The sequence below is a fragment of the Oryx dammah genome, unplaced genomic scaffold, assembly GCF_014754425.2.
Source record: "Oryx dammah isolate SB20612 unplaced genomic scaffold, SCBI_Odam_1.1 HiC_scaffold_3, whole genome shotgun sequence".
NCBI lineage: Eukaryota > Metazoa > Chordata > Mammalia > Artiodactyla > Bovidae > Oryx > Oryx dammah.
The window spans coordinates 19,121,702-19,147,161 of record NW_024070187.1 but is presented as its reverse complement, the minus strand read 5'-3'; the positions used below and the strand labels follow the sequence as shown (position 1 = coordinate 19,147,161).

The 25,460-nt window shown below is 36.4% G+C and overlaps 2 protein-coding genes across 2 annotated transcripts in view; one reads left to right on the top strand and one right to left on the bottom strand.

The window, feature by feature from the left end:
- Positions 1-643: 643 nt before the first annotated feature.
- On the bottom strand, positions 644-25,148 carry INTS12 (integrator complex subunit 12). The gene is made up of 7 exons (XM_040237528.1): positions 24,866-25,148; positions 18,026-18,190; positions 15,099-15,251; positions 13,889-14,076; positions 12,303-12,462; positions 7,462-7,608; positions 644-4,111 (listed from the first exon to the last, which is right to left on the bottom strand). The coding sequence occupies exons 2-7, from the start codon at positions 18,179-18,181 to the stop codon at positions 3,527-3,529; spliced, it is 1,389 nt and encodes a 462-aa protein (XP_040093462.1). The 5' UTR covers positions 18,182-18,190; positions 24,866-25,148; the 3' UTR covers positions 644-3,526.
- GSTCD (glutathione S-transferase C-terminal domain containing) overlaps positions 25,009-25,460 on the top strand; it is a 142,679-nt gene continuing 142,227 nt past the window's right edge. The window contains exon 1 of the mRNA XM_040237527.1: positions 25,009-25,250. The gene's annotated coding sequence lies outside the window, so the exon portion shown is untranslated. The remainder of the gene's footprint in view (positions 25,251-25,460) is intronic.

Here is a 25,460-nt window from a genome sequence, read left to right as displayed (position 1 = left end):
TGATAATGTAATTCTATTCTTTATGTCTTTAAAATTAAATGTTATTATATAGTAGAGAATTCTCTGAAATAGGTATTTTTTACTAAGAATGAAGGGGAAATTTTTGTGGCTGTTTTTCTTTATTAAACAAATAAACAGGTGTATGTATACATTTTATTTAGTATTTATTTTTAAATACAGATGCCTTAAGCTATATATATAATAAAGTTTAGAAATTATTTTTTAAACTCTAGTAATACAAAGTTACCATGGGTGCTGAAATTATGTGAAAGTCACAAAGCCTCTATGTGAACTTTTCTTATATTCTAGAAAAATATCTGGTCTTAGTATTAATAAAACATTTCTATGAAGGAAGAATTGTGCAGAAGAAATGTAGTGCACATTGTTAGCCATATAAATGCAGCACTGCACCAACAGTTTTAAGTACTGGTATATTCCATATCTTCCCTAAAATATAACTTGGACTTTTAGAAATAAGTGGCTATTAAGTGCCTGTCACTATTTGTGATGAATATTTAGATGATTTACAAACATTTAGTAAACATGGAATTAAAAACTCTTCATTTTTCCATCAACTTCCTTGACTTCTGTTAATTGTAAAACCCTCTCAAAGTTATTGTAAATAAAGAGAGGAAATCTTTAGATCCTAAGATGGCAAAATCACTTTATTTAGATCCTATTTGTCCAAACTATATGGCTTCTTAAGGTACTCAGTACACAGTTCAATACTTGAATACACTGAGAAACCTCACAACATTTAAGCTAAATTAAGACATGTACATTTACATTATAGTGATGAGGAAGGAATTAAATTTCACTGACTAGAAGGACACTAGATTTTATATGCTTTATAGAGATATCCTACTATTTACAGAATGCTACTATTTTTAAAGTCTATTTTTTTCAATTACCTCTCTCATATATATACTAAATAGTATATATATAAAGTTAGTCATTAAATTCTCTGTGACCTACAAAATCATTCCAATATAAAAATATTTACTCCAGGAATTCAAGCTGAACCTGTGAGCCAATAACTGTGCTTACAATATTACACTCTAGATACAGACAAAACTTGCTTTCTCAGGAAAATAAGTCACATTTTTAGTATATGCCAGAACAAGATGTTCTTGTTCAAAAATCTTGTGAATGTATTCTTAGTAAATTAAATACAGCTTCTCTTAAAGAAATAATATTACAGCATGTAAACGTATGGCTTTCTCTACTTGCTTATAATTTTTATAATTATTGAGCCAAATGTATTTCTGTAAAATGATCTATTTCCTATACAACCTATGGTCACCATAGTTTATAATCTGTTACTAATAAACAGTACTACCACATCCTTAAGAGTCAGAATCACCTAATCTTTGACTATTAGAGGCCTTCTGTTTTATCTCATTCATTACCATTTATGTTTTATAGAGGAGGAAACTAAGACCACATAGCTAACACATGGAGAGACTGGAATTCAAAAACAGGTCTTCTGACTTTAACTCAGTGTCCTTTTAGAGTTTAAGTCACTAAAATCTCCGATTAAATAATCTTAACAGAAAAGCACAATATGCAAAACAGAAAAGTGATACCGGCTAAATTTCTACGAAAACGGGATTTGAACTTACAATCCTAAAAGCTTGCTTTTTGGCTCACCTACATATCTGTCTATTCTTTCACTGAGTTAAGAGCTGCAGTGGGAACACCATGATGGGCAAGACACACAAAATCCCTGCCCGCACACAACTTAAAATTCTGTGGCAAAAACAAACGACACATAACAAAATAAAACAACGGATAAATACTCTTAATATAAGCTGGCTACATTCATCACATGCTCAGTTATAAAGTTCACTTAATGATATGGAAAAATCAAGGTCTAAGAGCTACTTGGGGTAAACTCTAATACCAAATATACCTCTATGAAATACCAAACTTAGTTATACACTACTAGATGTATGTATCCTACACATGTCAAGATTCTAAATATATATTTATTTAAACACACATACAATCTATAAAAGAACCATGCTCAATAAGTTAAATTACTTCCTAAACAAGTTTTCTAAAGTCTTATATATTCTAAAGTCTTAAAATATTATAGAAAGTAAAATGCTTTTATTCAACTGTACCCAGCAGATGTTTTTGACTATGATTGGATAAAATTTTCTAATCACTCGTAATTAAATATTACCAATGTGCAACTGTTTGCATTATTGCTTTAATTTCTTGTAGGTACTGAGGTTATATTAGCTATTACACTTGTTGAACTGAGCTTGTATCTTCATATCATTTTATCCAGTTTAGTCCAAGATGACCCTGAACTATATAAACAAATGATGATGAATATACATATATTTTTTGGTCTTTTGACACTAAAGGGGACTTGGAGTTGATGCCAAGTTGATATTTAATCAACAGAAACCTGAGTTTCTCAAAATAAAGACATATGCAGGCAGATTTTAAGCATGTAAATAGATGTTTACTGTACTTTGTAGGTAAGAATTATTTCAAATTTGAGTTGTAACTTACCATGAATTCAGTGCCATTATTTAACAAAGCAGTTTAAAATGTCTTTCCTTAAAAAAGGCCAAGCTTACTTTAAAATGTTTTAACTTCACAGAAAGCATTTACCAATATATTTTAGAATAATGTGAGGAAAATATAGGAATTGTGGGCAAGGGTTTGAGTTCAGAAGTTTATAGTTTTAGTAGCATACCTCAAAGCTGAAGAAACAGGCTGCTCAAGTTTAGTGTATGTAGGAATTTGCTAGATGTCTAGTTTCTGAATGAAATGAGGTATTCATGAAGTATAAAATGACTGCTACATTTTGCTGTGAACAATGAACTATTTCTCTGATCCAGAAAGCCTTATGTCTTCTGTCAGAATAAGGTAACAACTCAGATCCTTCACAATTTCTGAGAGAAAAGTGAGAAAAGCATTGCACTGAAAGGGCATGGGGGTTCACAATCGACTGGAAGAGATAAAACGCCTAAATAATTGATATGAGGTGATAAAAAGATAAAAGCATAACACAAGAACATGAAAAATTACTTTTGAAAAGAAGTTGAAATATTTGGGGGAGAGGGAGAATCAACCGAAATGAGCCTGGGACTGACACTGAACATTCAGACTATGGGGGGCGAGGAGTAGAAAACTTTATTATCGGGCCATCCTTGTCTTCCTAAGGCACCTATTCAGCAAGATCAATTATTGGGACTTTGTTAAAAGATTTTTTTTTTTTTTTAATCTGCAGATGCACCAGTCTTCTGGGATTTCAGAAGTTTTTATTAAGAATTAGTCATTCTAATCATTGTTTTCACACACTATGAAAACTGTCAAAATAAAAATGTTAAAACAGATTTAAGATAAACATTTCCAAGTTTCACTAAATACTATTTAGCATTTTAAGGTAAGAAATAATAGAAATTTCATTATGAAGATTTTTATTAAATTATAGTATATTACAGTTTATATCTTAGTAAGATTTTAATCTTTAGGGTAATATGATATAAAAACCTACTTGGCCACATTACTTCTTGAGTTTCTTTTGGGCAGCCTTCTTCTTGACCATCTGTAATCGCTTCATGGCGTTGAGTTGTGATTCTTGTGAAGTTGGACCCTTAAGGGATGCCGATGGAGAGGCGCTCGATTCGGAAGTGGTTTTGTTAGTGGTGCTTCCACTAGGCCCTGACGTCCCACTATTTCCATTCCCACTGAGTTGGCTGCTGCTTCCTGGAACCAAACTACTTGGACTGGGAAGACCTACTTTGCTAACATTGTCACAACTAACTGAGCGACTAAGGCCAGTTTTGCCTAGAGTGAGAGGTGGAGGTGGTTTCAATGGTACAGTGGGTGAAGTGCTGTTATTGGAACCTATTTTGGAACCTATTCCCCCTTTGGATGTTGTTGCCAGACCAGTCAAACCCACGGGCTTCTGGTTAGCAGAAGAGGTAGCAGGTTTCCCGCTATTGTTTTGGGCTGCTGAACTCAATTTTGCTGTTGATGGACCAGCAGAAGTAGTTTTGGCTGCAAAAGCTGCCCATCCAATTAGGCCACTGGTTGCTGAAGAGGAAACATTGGTGCTAGAAGAATTTCCTGAAACAACCGTGGATGCCTAAAAAATATAAGATAAATATTAGAGGCAAGTATAATTAATACCTAATATTCTTAAATACATAAGATTAATGGTTAAGACTTTTTATACAAAAATAATGATCTTGGAAATTTAAATCATCAAAATTAAGTTCTATAAACTGATAGGACAAAATGCATAGAAGAAAACCTATCCATAGCTAACAGTGCTACCATTTCCAAAGCAGGATTTCTTATTCTAATCATTTCAGAAAAAAAATTTCCTTTTTGAGGACTGCTTCTAGATTCAGTCACAAGCCACATCAGAAAATCAGATTTAATGCTTTGTTTTTCATGCAAAAAGGTTATTATTTAGCTGTAAAACATCTAATTCTTTAGACCTTGCTCCAAATGACTTGTGGATCAATTCAAAAACAGAATCCACTCTTAATGGACAAAAATGCTTATGCCCAGAATACTTAAGATTCTGAGATGAGATTTTGAACCTATTTAAAAGAAAAATTCCCCCTAAATTCTGAGCAAATACTTGCATATGTACAGGTATACTGCATTTAACTACATGAAATTGTATAACTGGTGATATACTAAAAACATTTCATAACTTGATTTTCCCAATTTGTCCATGTTTCCACTGAAACTGTCACAAAGAGGTCCCTGTTTCAATATAAAGGATTTTTTTAATAAACTGCTTCAATAAGCTGTAGAGTGACATTTTGGGTATGCCTGACTTACTCCCAGACTTATTCCTTAAAGGTGTAACACATATTAAATTTCTCTAAGTAACTTCCTTGGATAGTCAAAAGCTAATAGAGTACCAATGTCACTACATAAATATTGTTCTTCTTCATACAAAAACAATATTTTTCACATTAACATTTAGGGGAAAATGCGCTTTGTTCAAATTGATCGTGAATTGAATTTTTCTATCTTATTTTCATGGGTCACGAAAGTGTTAAATATGTAAAAGATAAAAATCTTACAAATAGTAACTTCCTTAATATGCTAGTTATCATGCTTAAAATACACCCAATTATATTTTAGAACTGAACTCCAAATGAGTTGATAAAAACGTTTTTAATTCTTACAAAGTAGTCTTCAATGTTGTCTGCACAAAACATAAACCAATGAGAAGAATACTGAAAATAGAGTGCTCTGAGGTCTTTAGAAGAGGAAGGTCCAGATTATTTTTCACATACTGTGAAAAATGATAGGATTTTTTACAGTTACATCATATAATGACTATCTCATAAGGTTATGCAAAGAAGATAAACTTTACATAAACTGCAAATTCCTAGAGAAATGCATATATTTAATGAGAAAAAGTTAGCCAAGGTAGCAAGGACACAGGTATAGTAAACTTAATTTTCAATTATAAAAGATGTTATATTTTCCTTTTCTTTCTAATAAATATAAAACTGCCTGCCATTTGACTAAATGATCTTTCAACAAACTTTACAAAAGAAAACCCATCTGAAGTAATCAAAAAGATCAAAACTTATGAAGTACAAAGCAAGTTCTGTGTATATGACATTTTATTTTAATAGTTTGCTGTTACTGGTATTGCTTTTCAATTTATTGAATTTCATATTAAACATTTATCCTATTTTATCATAAAAATATCAAAACCTCTTAATCAGAACAAACATGACAGCCAAGGCCTTATTTGCTGCAAAATAATTTCATATTGAGTTTCCTAAAAATAAGCCTTGGTAGTAATAGGTTGGAGAAGACGATGGTACCCCACTCCAATACTCTTGCCTGGAAAATCCCATGGACAGAGGAGCCTGGTAGGCTGCAATCCATGGGGTCGAAAAGAGTTGGACATAACTGAGCGACTTCACTTTCACTTTTCACTTTCATTCACTGGAAAAGGAAATGGCAATCCACTCCAGTGTTCTCGCCTGGAGAATCCCAGGGACAGGGGAGCCTGGTGAGCTGCCATCTATGGGGTCACACAGAGTTGGACATGACTAAAGCAATTTAGCAGCAGCAGTAACAGGTTAGTATAAAAATCCATCTGAAAGTAATTTAAGTATAGAACATAGTAACTCTAATTATTTTCAATAAATTATTCTTACTTCTACTCTAGCTCACCAAGTCTCTATGTGACAAACCAGTAAGGGCTATCTTTTGGATATCAACTCTTCCTTGGTGGTGGTGAAGTTGCTCAGTCGTGTCTGACTCTTTGCAACCCCATGGACTGTAGCCTATCAGGCTCCTCCATCCATGGAATTTTCTAGGCAAGAGAACTGGAGTGGGTTGCCATTTCCTTCTCCAGAGGATCTTCCCTACCCAGGGACTGAACCCAGGTCTCCCACATTGCAGGCAGATGCTTTACCCTCTGAGCCACCAGCTAAATTAAGTTAAAAATGATCTGCAAATAAAATTATCAGTACCTTTCTCAAGAGTACTTTGTTTATATTCTTGATCTTCACTACCTATAGCCAATTGGACAAGGCAGTATCTTTAGGATTTTCTGGGAGTAACCTTTGAGAATCTGGAGCTAACATCTTTTTCTTCCATCTTTAGTATTCTGCTTAAAATTAGAATGTGTAACTCAATAAAAGCATTCCTTTTGTTATAAAATTAGATTAGAAAAATATTGTATCCTATGATATCAAAATGCCAGGATAATAATAATAATGTAGCATAATGTCAAGGAGGAAGACCAAGGAATGAGAAAGGTGGTACTATCACTAGATAATCCAGCCCCTTAGTATAAGAGAGCGCCACTTCATGGGAAAATTCATGATAATAGAAAAAAATAAGAGAAAGCAAGAAGACTTCAATAGCCAATGAGTAGGAGGAAGAAAGCTCACAAGTGATGGGAGGAGCAAAACTACTGCTACAGAGGACGAAGGCATTTAGAACTGAGACCAAATTCCTGACTGACTACACAGGAATGATAAAGAATGTTATCTTAGAATGCTCACAAATAGTGCCTAACCACGGTAAAAAGAGAAACAGCAGAGTTCAAGATAAGATAATCGCATAAATGTTCTCTTTCCACTTAATGTTAACAGTTTGTTGTTGTTTAGTCACTAAGTCATGTCCAACTCTTTTGTGACCCCATGGCCACAGCCTGCAAGGCTCCTCTGTCCATGGGATTTCCCAGGTAAGAATACTGGAACGGGTTGCCATTTCCTCCTTCAGGGATCTTCCGGACCCAGGGATGGAACTCGAGTCTCTTCATGGGCAGGCGGATTCTTTACCACTGAGCGACCAGGGAAGCCAGCGTTAGCAGTAACACAGTCTTAATTGCCAACATATGGCCATTTCGTCTACAAAGTTCCTGATTAATTTTTTCAAGTAACTATTACTAAGTCAACTGAATTTAAATCCAATCTTAGATAAAAATAGAATGTACTATACCTTGACTTCTGATCTCTTAAATGCTAGAAAAGTTGTCTCTGGTTTGAGTTTAGTTTCTGGTTTCTTAACCAGTGGATCTTTAACAGCTGGAGCTACAGAAACAACTGTGGGGGCTGGTTTCTGTGGTGGTTTCTGAGTTTTCTGAGCCTGCAAAAATCAGTGTTAAGATTACATTAGCTACAAAATCTTAGTTAAATGTACAAAAAGACAATAAAATCTACCACAGGACTCCTCAATGAACTGTAATACAGATAAACATTTAACATTAAAAAAATATAACATTGTGATGACATGGAAAATATAAACTCTTGGACAAATTATTTTTATCATATCAATTAATGACCTTATAGATATTATTAGTTTCTAAGCAGTAAAGGTAACATGAGTTTTAAAAATCATGCAGACTGGAGTTAATTAAATATTTTTAATAAAACAGTCCAAAATCATTAAAAAGAAAAAAACCATATAAGCATTTTCAGTTTTATTTTGACCAACAATTGATCTTTTTCCTTTATATTAGGTACTTTACTAAATTCTCTTGTACACGAATCATTTTTCAGTTTATTCTTTAGTGTTTTCCAGCTAGATAATATTAACTATGTAAACGGAATAGTGCAGTGTTGGAGAGGACAGCTTTTGGAATCAAACAGAACTAAAATTAAAGCCCAGCTCAACTATTTCCCTATCTATGTTACCTCAGGTAAAATATGTAAATTTCCAGAAGTCTCATTTTTCATCTGCAAAATGTGGATAAAATCTTCTGTTCTAAAGGTGGGTTATGAGAATGCACTGTGATTATGTAAGAGTTTACATAGTGTCTCGTACATGTTAAGTGCAGATAATAACAGTTACTACTCATTCATTATCATTATTTACAAATGGTACTGAATCCAGAAGAACCCTTCTCTACTAGGTAAGTAATGATGCTCCCAGCCATCCTACTGTTTTTGACAATCCTAATAAGGTCATGCAAGACTATATCAAAAACTTTATTAATGATGTGTTCCCATTTCTGGAAATTTGAATGTAGCTGTTTTATCTTTGTTTAGACTTTCTTCTGCTATGGTTTGCCATATAATATATTTTCACCCTTAAGTCTCAGTTCATCCCATTTTTTATATTACATATTTTCCACATGAAAGTATACCTACTTTCAGACATCACTTATAAAGCAACACTCAGATCAAGAATATGATAAAGAATGCTGGAAGATATCTATGGTAAAATATCTCTTACTACCAAGAAAGATTATCTTACCTTGTACTTCAAACCATGTTATGAAAATGTAGCCTTCAGAGTATCAGGAGTACATGGTATTCTAATCTTACACTTTTCTCCACCCACATCAGCAGATGAGGTTAGACTCTGAAGACCGACCTAACTTGTATGCTTTAGTAGATGAAGATTCATTACTATGAAGCTCAGAAAGAACCTCTGCCTAGGAGACTACGTTTGGATCTTCTGCTTCCTGGCTATTTCACCTACCCATCTTAGAACCTAAGAGATACTCAAAACCCTCTGCTCTTTGCGGGTAGTACTAGTTTAGGGAACTAGGATTTTATCACTGATTCAGTATTGCTCAACAAAGGCACTCTAATTTTTTAATTGGGTGACTGACTCACATAGTGTAGAATGTATGAAATTCACCACTCAAGGCAATATGGCCAGTATGGTAACAATCAAAAATACCACATACTTCTGTTACTGCTGAGTAGGAATGTGTTACCACCTTAGACTGAGAACCACTGCAATAAGTCATGAGTGCTGGGGCAAATCCCATTGCCTGGGAGAAAGAAAAATACAGAACTAAAGAAGAACTCTGGACCCTGCCACCCACTATCACACCATTCTTATCTCTGTCTTCCCGTCTTCCTGTACTGCAGAACCTGCCATAGTTGAATAAATTAGTGCAAGAGGAAAGAGGATATAAGATGCTTTTTAAGGTATCTTTGAGATACCTTGGAGCAATAACCAATGCACACATGAGAACCTCACTGAAAGCAATTCAGTTTAGCATCCCTTCCATTTCCAAACCCCTTTCTCTCACTAAAGCTTGTGTTTACTGGATCCCGATCTTCAGGTTCACCTCAGATCACGCCTTTTGGTATTTCTCCAGGTCCACTCTTGGTGTACTTAATCACGCTCTGACATTAGTCATTCAGCACTTGACTCTTGGACCTACAGACTGAACTTACTGACTGCTGATTTCTGGCCCAAATCTGTATTTCCTCTATTTTTACATATCTTAAAATGAAACAACAGAATGTGGGATGTGTCCAGTCCTGAGCTCTTCTCTGGTGCTTTGTGAGCGAATGAGACTTGCTCTTAATACAAATTAATTAGGCATTTAATTTGCAAAGTTGATAAAGAATAAAATGTATCAGGATGAGAAGCTGAGAAACAAGACATGTGGGACATGAAAGTCCACCACATACTCAGGGAATGAACCATTTGGTCTTGTGTGGCCACAGTATGTGGTATTTATGGTGCAGTGGTGGGAAGAGAAGGATACAAAGGTAGAGCTGGGTCAAAAAGAGAAGGTCCATAATCCACCCTAACAAGGATAACTTCATTATATAGGTAATTGAGAGCCCTGGGCACACTTAAACAGATAAAGTTAGGTAATTATTGTAGAAGAATATTCTAATTGTAGTGTATAAAGTGGACTGAAGGGAATCAAGGAGCTAAAGCAACAGCAAGAAATGAGCGATTTTTGGAACAGGGTAATAAAAGTGAAATGAGCAGATCTGTGAAATACATATGAGTTAGAATTAACAAGTTTAGTAAACAAAGGGATGTGGATTTAAGAGAGGCATCAAGGATAATATTATCAGTTCAGGCAAATGAGGAAAAACTGAGTGGAGAAGAAAACAATTTTAATTTAAAAAATATTGCACTTTAAGTAACTGTAGGATATCTGGTCATCTGCCAAAATTAACTTCAGAAAGAGGGTAAGAACTCTAAATATAGATTTGGTATGAGTTAACTCACAAAATATAAGGGAGAAAAAACTTAGGAGAGAACAGTATCTACTTTATTAAGAGACTTGTAATAAAATAATAATAAACTTTGAAGCTATGTTAAAGAAAGATCACTATCACAAGTTACTTATTTTGACTAGCAATTCTTAGTGACTATTTGCGTCAAAGTGCTGGAAACATACTATTCTGCTCACCCATAATTACTTGGGTTCAAGTCCTGGAGGGTAGTTTAAGTAATAAACTAAATAAAAATCAGACAGAGCAGAAAAAATACTGTACCATGTCACAGAAATTTCTTGTTACAAAGTATAAATACAACTGAAATTTTACTACTTTTCATAGGAATAAAAACATAATCTATTTCTGATTTTTTAGTGATTAAAATTTCTTTTTATTTAACTAAGTACTTCTGACTTTAAAAAGATATATTTGGTCAGAAAAATTTATGTGGAAATTCACTTGGTTAACAATATGAGAACTCTTCTATCAAAAGTCCTTAATCTTCTGGAGAAAGCTATAATTCAAAAAAATACAGGCACGCCTATATCCACAGCAGCATCATTTACAATAACCAAGACATGGACTCAACCAACATGTCCATCAGCAAAGGAATGGATCAGTCCATGGAATTCTCCAGGCCAGAATACTTGAGTGGGTAGCTGTTCCCTTCCCTGCTAGCTACCAGGGAAGTCCCAAAGTTATAGTATACACATATACAATGGACTATTAGCCATAAAAAAGAACAAAATAATGCCATTTGCAGCAATGTGGATGGACCTAGAGATTATCATATAAGAGAAGCAAGTCAGACACAGAAAGACAAATATCGTATGATATCACTTATATGTGGGATCTAAAATATGACACAAATGACCTTATTTATAAAACAGAAACAGACTCATAAAGAATAGACTTGTGATTGCCAAAGGGGTGGGAGGGGTGAGGTAAGGATGGATTGGAAATTTGGAATTAGCAGACAAAAATTATTATGTATAGGATGGATAAACAACAAGGTCCTATTGTATAGCACAGGGGACTATATTCAATATACAGAATCACTTTGCTGTATATCAGAAACTAACATTATAAATCAACTGTACTTCAGTAAAAAATAAATACAAAAAAAAAGAGTCCCTAATCAAAAGTAGGGGAATGCGGATGGGGGAAGTAAACAAGACCCTGAAGTAAATAACAACTTGATTTGTTTAAAAGGAAAATGATAACATTCATCCATCTACTTTTTAAATGAATAAAAGTTAGAAAACAAATCTAATATAACAGATGAAAATGTTTCAGTATGACATTAAAGGCAGTTATGTTTGTGAGCAGTAAACTGGGAAAGTACTTGAGAGAACAGGCTAAACGGTCACTTGACAATGAGAAGGAAAGACAAGGAATAAAGAGAGAAACACAGAAGGAACGACAGAGATGGCTCTGTACACAGCTTGTAAGTTTGGTTGTGCTCACTCAGAATAGACATTTCCAATATTTCCTTACCAGACTCATCAAAGACTAGGGCTTCGTATCTTACGACTTCCCATAGTGCTTTGTAGTATTTTTAAATGTGCACAAATACACTGTCACACCAGTAGGAAATAGTCCTAATTTGTGGGGCTCCAATTTTGTTCATTTATACTAGAACAAGCTAAAAGCTGAGCAGAGAAAAATATATATATATGGTCTGGTCCACTTAGGCATAGACACATAAACCACACATTTATACTATATAAACAAACATTAAAATAATCAGCTTATGAGACTTTTTTCAATAGCATAAATGTTCAGATTTTTGTCTTAACAACCACATATTAACAAAAAAATGGACAGAGACTGTTTAAAATAGAGAAAAATAATTCCTACCATTCTTTTCATTTGTCTGGTACATCGGGCACAATACCACACAAGGCGAGGGTCATTCACTTCCTTGTCTGTCACCTGGGGCTTATGGCAATCTTGGTGGTAGAGATTATGGCATTCCTGACATTCTACTAATTGGTTACCGGATGCCACTGTCATTTGCCTAAGAAAATATATCATTAGATATGACACTTATTTGAATGCAACAATTTAAAGGTTCTTCTGGTGAAGTTTGATATCTTAAAGATATATCAGAAAAGCCAAACAGCAAAATAAATTCCAACGTGTAACCTGCACAAACAATTCATTTCTTTTAAAGGTTATGCTCAACCAGTAAGAAATATATAAGGTGACTTAGACTAAACTTGGCTATATTCTTCTTCTTCTTAGCATTTTCCATTGTAATTTTTTTTTCCCCAGAAGGTAGTAGACCTTGGCTCATCCTCCAACAGTCTCATAACATCTTCTTTGTACCTCTATTAAATTCCTTTATATTTGTTGCCTACATATTGTTCTATCTTCTTCATTAATACACGAGTTGCCTAAAGGTAGAAAATGAACCTAATTATCCACAGTGCCCAGCACATTATTGCACAGACATGGGATGCTCCATAAATAAATATCTTAATCAACAAAATAGAATGTATTAATAAGTGTATCAAAAAGGTAAAAATCGCAACAGCAACAGCCTCAGACTATCATAACAAATCTTCTTATGGAGGATTACAATGACTAGTTTTTTCCGCCTTATTACTTTACCATTTATTTCTTTACATGAAAATGATAACCCTTACAATAGATTAAGGTCTAAATAAACGAATATATGTTAAAGCAATGAAGCTCTAACAAAATAATCCTATTCAGAAGTACATTAACTGATGCTTTATAATGTTCACAAAATTTTAGAGCTATGTACTCAGTCCCAATGCACCAGAATTTAATATTTTCATGAAGCAAATAGCAGGAAAGGTGACAATCTCTTCTACTGTGCTAGGCAATGAAAGTCATTAACAACTAAAGACAGAGACCCTGGTATAAAGGAATTTAAAATCTAATTATTCTGATTTTTAAGATGAATCTTCTACTAAACAGAATTATCTATTTTTATAATTATGCATCCATGTTTCAAAACAATACTCAGAATAACCTACATGATCCATTAATTTCATTTTCCTTATCCTTAGGAAAAGATTTAATGCTATTTTAGAAAATGGTATATAACCTTTTACTTTATAAATTCTATGAACACTTCAGGAAAAAAAAAAGCAATATAGTCTTCTTAAAAAGAAAGGTAGAAATAATTTATTCTGCTAAACAGTGTCTCACTAAAAATTAAAGCAATAAGTGCTTTTACTCTAGAAGCCAAGAATGCAGAAAATGTTATTACAACATAATTGATTATAAAGATGCCTGTTAGTAATATAAATTTTTGACAATTTATTAGACATTAAATTGCCACATGGGCAGTTTATCTCCTATCCACCTCCAAATAATGAAAACAGAATTTAAAAAACACCCAACAATTGGTCTATTATTTTTCTTTTTTAAATTGTTTGTTCTTGCCATATTTGTGGCAAGGTACAACTTACCTACAAACAACACAGGCCAATCCCATCTCCATGGCAAAATCATCAGCGCTGGTCTCCTCAAAGCTGGAAAGGTCAGCCATGGCTAAATCCTTGCTGGTTTGGACAGTGATAGGAGACGACCGTGTCTCTGGTTTCTCCAGTCGAGGTTTCTTTGGGACATCAACTCCTTCAGTGATGTCTGATTTCATCTATAAAAAGCACCCAATCAAAAAGCAACACATTAAAATAAACTTTAAATCACTGAGATGTGTACAAGATAGTGTGCAATGACCAAGTCCACTCCACAGATACTTTCACATAGGGACAGAAGCACACACTAAACACCTGCAGAGATGTATAAGAAATTCATACTCGGTATGTTAAAAGGATCCAACAAGGTAAAACGAAACAAATCACAACAGTTCAGCATGCATCTGTATCTCTCTTTGTACTCTTTTATTCATTAAAGAATCACGGAAGTTCAATGGATTTACTTACACTGCCCTCCTACCCCCACTGGATGCTTTGAATTAAGAAGCCACAGCACTAATAAGGATGTTTTTAAGGTTATTTTAAAATATTTTAAATTATGAACTAATGATATTTTATATTGAAAAGAAATGAATAATGAACTTCCACCAGTAACTCAGGCTTAACATATTGCCATATTTGTTTCAAAGCAAATTCTGGCTCCTTTCTTTAAAATATAGAGAGAATAATATAAAATAGGTTATAAAGAGCCAGTACTTAGAAAAAGTATGGAAATACAACCCCTTGAGGGCAGGTATTATTAAAGTTTAAAAAAAAATTTTTTTTTTACTAAGTTCTAAAATCCTAATAATTATATGCAGAAATCATTCACAGTAGACAATACAAGAGTTTTCTGTAACCCTGTTAAAGTACATGCTTTTCTGTAAATTTCATGTCTATTGCTTTACATCTTTATTCTTTCCTTGCCAACTTTTCTTCTCAACAACTGTTCCATCTAGAATATTTGAGTTATAGATTAAAGTTTACACATGAAATCAGTATATCTTCCAGGGCTCAAATATTTGTTGACAATGATTTCAATAAACAGTTCTAAAATGTTTCTAAATTTTAATTTAAAAAAAAATCCATAATAACAAAAATATATTTACTGAGTGATTATTACATACTTTTACCAATTATACAAAAAAGTAAGCATAAAACAACTGATTGACTGATTTACTAGAGTAAAGCAAAATCTTACTTTATCAGCAGGTCTCTTTTCACCTTCCTTTTTCACCTTCTCAGTTGTGAGGACCTTGCCATTATTATTGCCAGAAGGAAGACTAGACGATGTTTTGGGCTCTTGCTTAACAGAAACAGTTTTTGTGCTTGAAATTTTGGGTGGCTCCACATCCTGTATATGAAATTAAAAGATACCTATAAAGAAATATTCAGACTAGTATACCATTAAAAACAAAACCAGATCACAAATCTAAATTATCAGTTAAAAATTAAGACATCATATGTGCCAACATACTGTGTCTTTTTCTTCAATAAGTTTCACTATATGGTTTCACATTTGTGAACCACCACTACAATTAATATAATTGCCCTCTATAATCACTCTGAGAGGCAGACATTCTAGAAAACTAAGCCACCCATTCTCAGGTAACCACTGATCCATCTTCTGTAACTGTATAGGTGGCATTTCCTAGGAATTTTCATAAGTGGAATCATGCAGGATATACTCTTTTTTTTCTGGCTGTTTTCACTCAGTATGTTTGAGACTCATGAATGTCACTGAGTGTAACAAAAGTTCCCTCCTTTTGTTTCTGAATAGTACTCCATTAAACAAATATACCATGATTTGTTTATTCATTTACCTACTGCTGGACTATTGGGTTGATTTCAGTTTGAGGCTATTACAAATAAGGATGTTATGAACATTCACGTACAAATCCTTACATGGACACATACTTTAATTTCTCTAGAATAAATGTCTAGGAGTGGGATGTCTGGATTGTATGGTAGGTTTATGCTTAACTTTTTAAGAAACTGCCAAACCATGTTCCAAAGTGGTCTACTATTTCATATTTTCATCAGGAGCACCTGAGAGTCCCAGTTTCTATCTTCAAATCCTCACCAGTACTTGGTATGGCTAATCTTTTTAATTTTAGACATTTAATAGATATGTAAGGCATATCATTGTAGATTTAATTTACATTTCTCTAATGGCTAAAAATGTAAGGGCAGGAGACGTTTTAGTTGCAACCAACTTCTCAGGTACTTTAACAAATGTACTTCCTTCTGTTTTAGAATCTCAAAATACTGCTTCTTGGGGCTTCCTTGGTGGTCCAGTGATTATGAATCCATCTGCCAATGCAGGGTACATGGGTTCAATCCCTGGTCCGGAAGATCCCATATGCCATGGAGCAACTAAGCCTTTGCGCCACAGCTACTGAGCCCGCACTCTAGAGCTCATGAGCTGTAACTGCTGAGCCCAGGCATTGCAACTACTGAAGCCCTGCGCCCCAGAGGCTGTGCTCCTCAACAAGAGAAGATGCTGCAATGAGAAGCTGATGCACAGCAACCAAGAGTAGTCCCTACTTGCCACACTTAGAGAAAGCCTGAGTGCAGCAGTTGAAGACCCAGTCTGGCCAAAAGTAAAATAAGTAAATAAATTTTTAGAAAAATACTGCTTCTTTAGTAATAATAGGAACTTCTTATTTGGACAATATCAATACTCGGAGCAGAACATATTTGTTAGTGCATTTTGTTGAGTTTTATTAATTGGGTTGGCTTGAGCTCACCGAACCTCCAGAATGAGAATGGTAAAATAAATGACGTCACAATGGCTCTACTATTCAAAGGACAATAAAAAGGTCTGAGAGTAAGTACAAGAGCTTATTTTGAAAGAAGGCTGGGAGGAAAGCATCACTGCTTACTTGGGCACTGCGTCTGGGACTCGGCCCTGTCTTGAGTTTGAGATTCTGGATTAGACTGAGCTACTCAGGTAGTTTGGTCTTCTCCTCATCAGTTTGGTACCTAGGCGTTCATAGACCTCGGTGACTCGAAGTTTCAAGGCTAGAGTTTTAGAAAGGTTTGAAAGAATGTCTTAAGTATGTATTAAAGAATATAGTAAGAGCTGTCATTCACTAAGAGCTTATTATAGACCAGGCAGACACTACACTAGGTGACCAATGTACTTTATTTCTTTTAATGTTCATTACTTAGCAAGGTAGTTCTCATTATCCTCGTTTTACTAACAGAGAAACAGATGCTGGGTGAAATGAAGTTACTATGTACCTCAGTTTCCTTATTGTAAAATAAAAATAAATAATACCTATCTCAAAGGATCATTATCATAATTAAAATTAATTATACACCTATATCACTGAGAAAAGTACCTAGGACACAGTAAATGTTCAAGATATGTTACCTGTCATCACACTAGTAAGAGGTAAGCTGGGATTTAATTCAGATTTGTCTGGTTCCAAAATGTATATTCTTTTCACAGAAAGCTGCTTGGCCACTTTATTTGCAATGGGAGTGACACAGTTCTCACAGTTTATCCATACCTCCTTTTTTCCTTAAATTATCCTATCTATATGTAATTCACTTCATTGTAGAATTCCTGCCCTTGTATTTTTTGCCCTAAAACATTAGAGAATAATTACAAGCTATGGTTTCATTCAGCAGATTAAAAAAATTCTATTCATAAAGAATTAAAATTATAATACGTAAGTGGGTTTCTGGGGCTTCCCTGGTGGCGCAGAGGTTAAAGCGTGTGCCTTCAATGCGGGAGACCCGGGTTCGATCCCCGGGTCTGGAAGAGCCCCTGGAGAAGGAAATGGCAATCCACTCCAGTATTCTTGCCTGGAGAATCCCATGGACAGAGAAGCCTAGTAGGTTACAGTGCACGGGGTGGCAAAGAGTCGGACACGACTGAGTGACTTCACCTCACCTCAAGTGGGTTTCTATACACAGAAAATAGTAGCAACAAAATACTCTCCACTCTCAGCTAACTTTTCTATATAGTGGAATAGTTCTCTGAAAGCTTGAGAAAGAAAAGAACACTATAAAGTTCTTCATGCCATAAGGGAAGATTATCTGGCAGACTGTTTTGAGATGGTCTAAACATTAAAGACTTTACAGAACTCCCTCCAAGCCTCTAATTCAGTTATATACCTTTTGAGATGGACGGTAACTTGAATCAATGCCCCGAGCCAAAGATTCATCAAGTAGTGTTTTTAGCTTTTCAGCAGAATCTTTACTCTTTGAATGTAAGAAGCCTAATGCTTTCAAAAAAATGGGATCAAGTTCCAAGTTCACTGCAGCAGCCATCCCAAACACCTGAAGGAAAAAAAAAAAAAAGGTAATTTACAGATAGTGGGCAATTACCTGTCGAAATTTATCTGTCTTGTTCTGTTTAAATGTGTTACTGTGTACCTGATACAAAATTCAAACTGTCTAAAAGGTTATTACAGATAAATTTCCTTCTTTCCCTAATTGGAATTATCTAGTTCTCTTCTCCTAAAGTGAGAGTATTATCAGCTATCAGATAAGCTCCTCCTTTCCAGAGCCTCTTCCGAATATCAAATAATACACTTAAAATTTAGAACAGAGAAACTTGATGTGTTTAGGTCAAGTTTACGGTATATCAAAATTTCTTCTCTCAAACCTTATTTATACACCCCCCCTACACACACACAGATTGGGTGGAAGGGTGTCACAGGAGGACAATAGTTAGAGCATACATTAAGCAATAAGCTACAAAAGTCAGTGCTGAAATTTTAACCTCAGTTATCTTTTTTTGCCTCCTTAGTCCTCAGCCCCAATCTTGAATGCCTCAGAAAATATACTTATGATAATTTTATTGCATCACATTTAGCTTGTGGTATCTCATGCATTAACCTATTTTTAAAAAGCAAAGTCTCTGACAAATGGTGCCAAAACACACACACACACATATGTATATACAGCCTATGATAGTCTCTGTGCCCTAAGGAGCTTAAAAAAATAGTGAAGATATACATCAAAGGCTTATGAAATTCTAAAAACATTAAAAAGTTTTATTTTTCAGTTAATACCAATGCTATTATGTTGTTTTATTTCTGGTGTCACTTTTTAAAATACTTCTCCAGGCAAGGAATTATTAAAATAAAAATGTATACTTTGTATTCAACATTCTAGAGCTTGAAACTGTCTTCTGTCCTTGAGGTTAATATTGTAATAATGCCACACACTTGTACTTGCTAGAGTTAGGGATCTGTCAGCAATTCCACAGTAATCTCTCATTTTCAGGGATTTATAAAGCCATTAAAACTTGCTGTAGGTTTAGTCTTGGCATATGAAAGACCACCCCGAAAATGGATTTTGTTTGTTCCTTCCCTATCAACCTTCCTCCTAATACTTCTTCAGCTTTTATAGGAAACACATATACACACACTGCAAATGGCTTTTTTTTTTTTTAAAGAAGGTATAAGATACCCATCTGATGGCCACAAAATTATTGTCAAATTCTGTGCTCTACTCAATCACCCACGAGCAGGGGTCCAAAGCTCAATATTAAAAGAAAAATAATCTACCTCAAACAGTTGTATGGGTAATAATTTAATAAAAATTGAGAAGCAACCTCTGTTACTTCTGAAGATTGTATTATTACATACATTACCCATATATAATGATAAGTACAGAAAGGTGTATTTTTTTTTTAATTATTCATGAGGTTGGTCACCATAAACATTCTGAGGAGAAAAGAGTTCCTCATTAAAATGTCCACAATGAAAAGGAGTAAAGTTGCTACTCCTCCTGAGTACACAAGGAAACACAGCCTTGACTTTCTACTGACTTACGTTTTTATAGCTCAAGAGCATAGTAGTTTACTTATCCAGAGCAGTCTGTATTTTGAGGTGCTGAAAGGACTGAAACTTAGAAGAATCCTTTTAATATACTAGAAAAACCATTACTTCAAATTTCTATGCTGAAAATTAGAAGCAAAGTATTTAGTTATATATTTCTATAGTCACAGATAGAAAAAGGTTCCTATTACAGATTAGGTAACAAGAGTCAGCACCTCATCTTTTACATCTCCTCCACTGGCAGGTGAATTCTTGACTACCAGCACCACTTGGGAAGTCCGTATAATTGGTAGCTAAATATGTACATAAAGAAGTGTACTTACTTTTTTACTCATGGAATAAATGATGAGAAATGTTTGGAGACCAATGGGTTAGCCTTTCTAGCAATTTCCAATTTCCCTTTTCCTATTATATATACATAATGGTTACTTTTAGGTACAATCTAACCTCCCCCTTGAAAATCCCTCCAGTAATCATTTAGCTCAGGGCTTCCCAGGTGGCGCCAGTGGTAAAGAAATTGCCTGCCAATTCAGAAGACATAAAATGGGTTCGATCGCTGGGTTGAGAAGAGCCCCTCGAGGAAGGCATGGCAACCCACTCCAGTATTCTTGCCGGGAGAATCGCACGGGCAAAGGAGCCTAGCAGGCTATGGTCCGTGGGGTTGCAAACAGTCAGACAATGAAGCACGCATGCACACACTCATTCAGCTCAGTCCTTCCCCTCTCCACACTAAGTTCATTGCTAGCTCCCCAGCATCTTCTAGCCCCTACTTATTACCAACATACTCCCCTAGCTTTTTCCATAGTTTTCTTAAGCACTCCTTTTATTGCTTTACCTTGACTATCTGCTCTCCCCCGCGCCCCTCGCCCCCGCATACACATAGACATCACCTGTTTACAGCCTTCCCCAAGTAGTGAGTTGTTCCTATTCAAAGACCAAACAGAGGTCTACAGAGACCTTACTCCATATTGCTGTTAGAGGGAGAATACTCCCCAACCATCACTGATCAACATCGTCTCTTGAAACCACACCTGCATGTTCACTGTTGCTAATGGACAGAACATTTGTACCAGGTTCATCTTCTTCCTCTCCCCCTTGCCATTATCTCTGGTAATTTTAGCATCTATACTGGTGTTCTTCTCCAAATTCCTGTGCTAGGTTTATTCAGATCTTCAAAGAGCTTCATCTTTAGCTACTGAAACCTGGAACTCACAACTCTTCTCTTTGACTACAGTCAATTCTCCTTTTGAACTACAATCTTCCACCACTCTATTAATCTCTTCTACTGCTTTGACCCAGGAGCCTCTTCAGGGTACCAAGTCAATCTTTCTTTCGTTTAAAAATGTCTTTATCCCATCCACCTATACTTTGAATTATAGAGGCCTCCACTTTGTTTCCTCTGCTTCCTCTTTATTAGCACCTTCTCGACCCAACTTCTATTCCCCATCCAACAGAAAAAACAGGAGTTGGGCCTAAAATAAAACACTCATTGTTATATGTTTTATCCTTTATTCTTTTGCTTTCTACCTTACTTTCCCTCTCCATTGTCTATTGCTTTCTCCAGTTTCTATTACTTCTCCTTTCTTACTGGCAAATACACATTAGTAATCCTCTGTATGTGGATTTTCAGTAGTGTGATGAAATCACATGCCAGCTTGGCCCATCCCACGTGGGACGTGAATTATCCCTTTGTCCAGTGAATCCCATCTGTTAGTCACTAGCCAGCTCGGTTATCAGATTGGCTGCCAGGGTACTGCAGTGCTTGTGTTCATATTACCTTATTATTATTTATTTAATGGCCCCAAAGAGCCAGAGTAGTAATGCATGCAATTCAGATATGCCAGGGAAGCTGCAAAGTACGTCCTCTAAGTGAAAAGGTGGGTGTTTTCAACTTAATAAGAAAAAATTATATGCTCATATAATGAGGTTGCTAAAATCTATGGTAAGAACAAGTCTTCTATCTGTGAAATTGTGATGAAGGAAAAAGAAATTTGAGCTAGTTTTGCTACTGTACCTCAAGCTGTAAGAGTTATAGCCATGGCACATAAGTGCTTAGTTAGATTGGAAAAGGCATTAAATTTGTGGGTGGACATGAAAAGAACATGTGTTCAAACTGACAGAAATGTGTTGGGCCAGAAAGCATTGAGTATCTACAAAAACTTCAGCAAGGGATCCCCTGAAATGCGTGACACCAGCCACTTACTGCAAGTAAGAGATGGTTACACAGATTTGGATTTAGACTGAAAAATATATAAATTACTGGAGAGGCTATGTCTGCCAATGAAGAAACCACTGTCACATTTCAGGCAGAGTTAAAGAAGCTGAAGGGAGAGACTACAGTCACATAACTTTTATTATGGTATGTTGTTATAATCGTTCTACTTTATTACCAGTTGTTGTTAATCTCATACTGTGCCTAATTTATTAATAAAACTTTATCACAGGTATGTATGCAGGAACAAAAATGGTGTATATATAGGGTGCGGTACTATCCATGGTTTTAGGCATCCACTGGAGATCTTGGAACATATCCTACATGGATAAGAAGGAACTACTGAATAGTGAAAGAAATTCCTTTTTCTTCTATGGTCCTAAAGAGGTCAGCAACTGTGATGTAAATCTGTCACTCAGTAATGCTGGCCAAGAGAATTCACTGTCTCTTTCAAAAACCTTTCTTCTCCATGAGAAATACTCAGCTTTTCTGGTTTTCCGTTTCTATCTCAGGCTCTTCTTTCTGTGGGTCATCTTTTCAACTCCATTATCTTGGTATTGCCGAAGTAATTGTGTCCTTGTCTATTTTCTTTAGTTCTGCTACCAGTTTCCTATTTTGTAATCTTTATATATCATGTTTTCAACTAGCATCTGTAGATAGATGATTTCATATGTTTAACCCCAGTCCATCTCTCTCAAGCTTAAACCCTATATTTCCAACTGCTTAATAGACATATCTAACTGGTTGCCCTAGTAGTATCTCAAGTTCAGCTATGATTGAATTTGAAATTATGAATATCTTCCCCCAATTTCCCTGTCCTGCACTGTCAATAAATGACACACTCTCCATTAATCAGGTCTGAGGCCTAAACCTTTGCTCACTGAATCCTTCCCAATTCCTTATTCTAAACAATCAGCAGGCCTTTCCTGTGAATTCTGAGTCTGCAACATTTCTCACACCTGTTGCTGTTTTTCATTTCAAGGCTATTACTCAGATTCAGGTTTTCACTTGCTTTTTTTTTTTTTATAGTCATTCATCAATATGGTTTATTTATTTATTTATTTGTTTTTTTTTTTTTTTTATATAATTTATTTTTTTTTCCTTGCTTTTTGCACTACAGCAAAAATCTAGTTTTTCTCCTTGACATCAAGACAGTTGCTATATTAATGTTCCTGCAACACATTTTCTTTCTTTCTTCTTTGAAAATTAAGGCAAGCCACTGCCTTTAAAATAAAGCCTAATTTCTTGGCCTACCATTTAAAAAGATTCAGTAACTGGCACAAAAACTTTAATTCTTCATCCCTAGATCTTCAGTAGGGCAGAGTCATCAATTTGTCTGTCTGAGAAGCATTTTACCTTTTTTTGTATTTCCAAATCCTATCAAGACCTGGTTCAAATACTACTTCTCATGAGGACTTTACTCATAGCTAGTGTGTTCTGCTCTACTCCCTGGACTACTAACCCTGCTCTCCAAGGATATCTAGCAGTGCATTCTCATGGTACGGGAGTTTTCTACCTTCAACCACACTTTTCAACTTTTTTGGACATTTGTTATATTCTCTATAAAACTCTCAGTACTTTAAGGGGAGAAGCTATCTTTTTTGCCTGTGTGTGTTTGTGTGCTAGGTGGCTTCAGTGGCAGCCAACTGTACACGAACCTATGGACTGTAGCCTGTCAGGCTCCTCGTCCATGGGATTCTCCAAGCAAGAATACTGGAGTTGATCACTATGCCCTCTATCTTTGTTGCCTACCATTTTGCTATTTTGCCAAGTACCACAATATAATGGCCATAGAATTATTAGAGATCAAAGTATAATGATCTTTTTTCTGCTTCTACACAGTTCTAAATATTTCCAAAGTCCCTTAACAAAAAGCGACAAAAAAAAAAAAACTCAGACCCATCCCCACTGGCTCGACCTGCCCTCAAACCCTAAAACATCAAAAAGGGAAAGGCAGTACAAAACAAAAACACCTCTTTCAAGACTGGCGGCTTGTACAGTGTTCAATACTCTCTTGCCAATCCTTAGTCTGGTTTAAATTTTTTAATCTCACTAGGCTGTAAACTCCATGCAAGCAGGGACTTGTTTTAGTCACTGTTATACACCTAGTGTTTGGAACTTAACAGACTCTCACAACTATTTGTTGACTCATTGAACTAGGTTTCGTTTAAATGTCACTTTTGAGGGCTTCTGTGATTTCTCCAAACTAAGTTGGGTATTCATATATTAATATACGCTTTCCTCTAGATCCCATTTCCCACTCAACACGCCGATCATAAAAGAAGTGCAAAGTTGATCTTCATGTGAACGAGATGCAGGAAACTGACCCTATCCACACAGAGTGCAAAATTAGGGTTGTCATCACAGAACGGCTCTAGATAGCTCTGCCTTTTCATCTTTGCAAGCTCTTGTAACCCATCCCTTTAAAGATGCTGCCCTTTTTATTCCTTCACCGAGTTCTTGGCCCTAGGTTACACTGATATCTTAGGCACACGTCCGGAAACACAGGTGAGGTGGAAAGACCTTGATTCCAAACCAATCAAGTGACGGAGAATCTAAAAAGTGACCACAGACGCGCAGAACAAGAATGCCAGTATTTTTACCAAAGTCGTGACACACCCAAGGCCTAACACAGGGCAAGGTCTTTGACAAGTGAGCCGGAGAGGCGAGGGGCAGACAGAAGGAGCTGCACAGAGAAGTCGCCAAAACCTGCCAAGGAAGGTCCGAGAAAGGGTTCCAAGGACCTAGTCCCTGGGGCTTACTCTCCGTGGAAGCACGACCCTCACTGTAAGGAGAAAGGGGTCAGCCTGGGCACTCGACCGCCTGCAGACTGCGAGGTGTCCCCACAGGGAGCGAGAAAACTCTAAGACCCCCACGGAACCACTCTCCCACCTCGCGGAGGTCTCAAGCTCCTGAGAGTCCGCTGAGAGCCGGGCAGCTGGTCACACTACTCACTGTTCACCGCTCCGCCCAGCTGCTCCGTCCGTCGCCGGTGGCCTGGCGAACCGGTGCCAACACCACCAGCCCGCTCCGAGAGCGGAAAAACAAAGGTTCCCGCAGGAGGCTCGGCTGGGGAACGCTTTGACTGTGCGACGGGAGGAAGTGACGTGCGCCTCTCTTTCCGGTCCGCCTGATTATGAATGACGGCCGCCGCCGCCGCTTCCTTGAAGCGCTAGGCGTTCTTTCTCTCGTGGCCTCGTTGGCAGCGAGTGGTCAGCAGACGAAGACTCCCTGAAGTGGCCTCGGGAAACTCGGCTCGGGCGGGGCTGGAATGCGCTGGCGGCCCCTGTCGCCTACCCACTCACGCACCCTCCCTGCCTGGCCGCGCCTCTGCGACCAGGTAAGGAGGGCGCAGTCCCCGTGACCCCGAAAAACCGCCTCTTAGCATAGGGGGAAGCAGGATGGACGATGCGGGCAAGCGTGGGAAGGCTCCCGTCCCCTTCCCAGTTTTTCCGAGACCAGTGCCCGTGGCTTTCTCTAACGGTGGAATGGAGCAACTTCCAGTTGCAGCAATCTAAGGGGTCTTCTGCCATTTGCTGCTAGGTAGAGT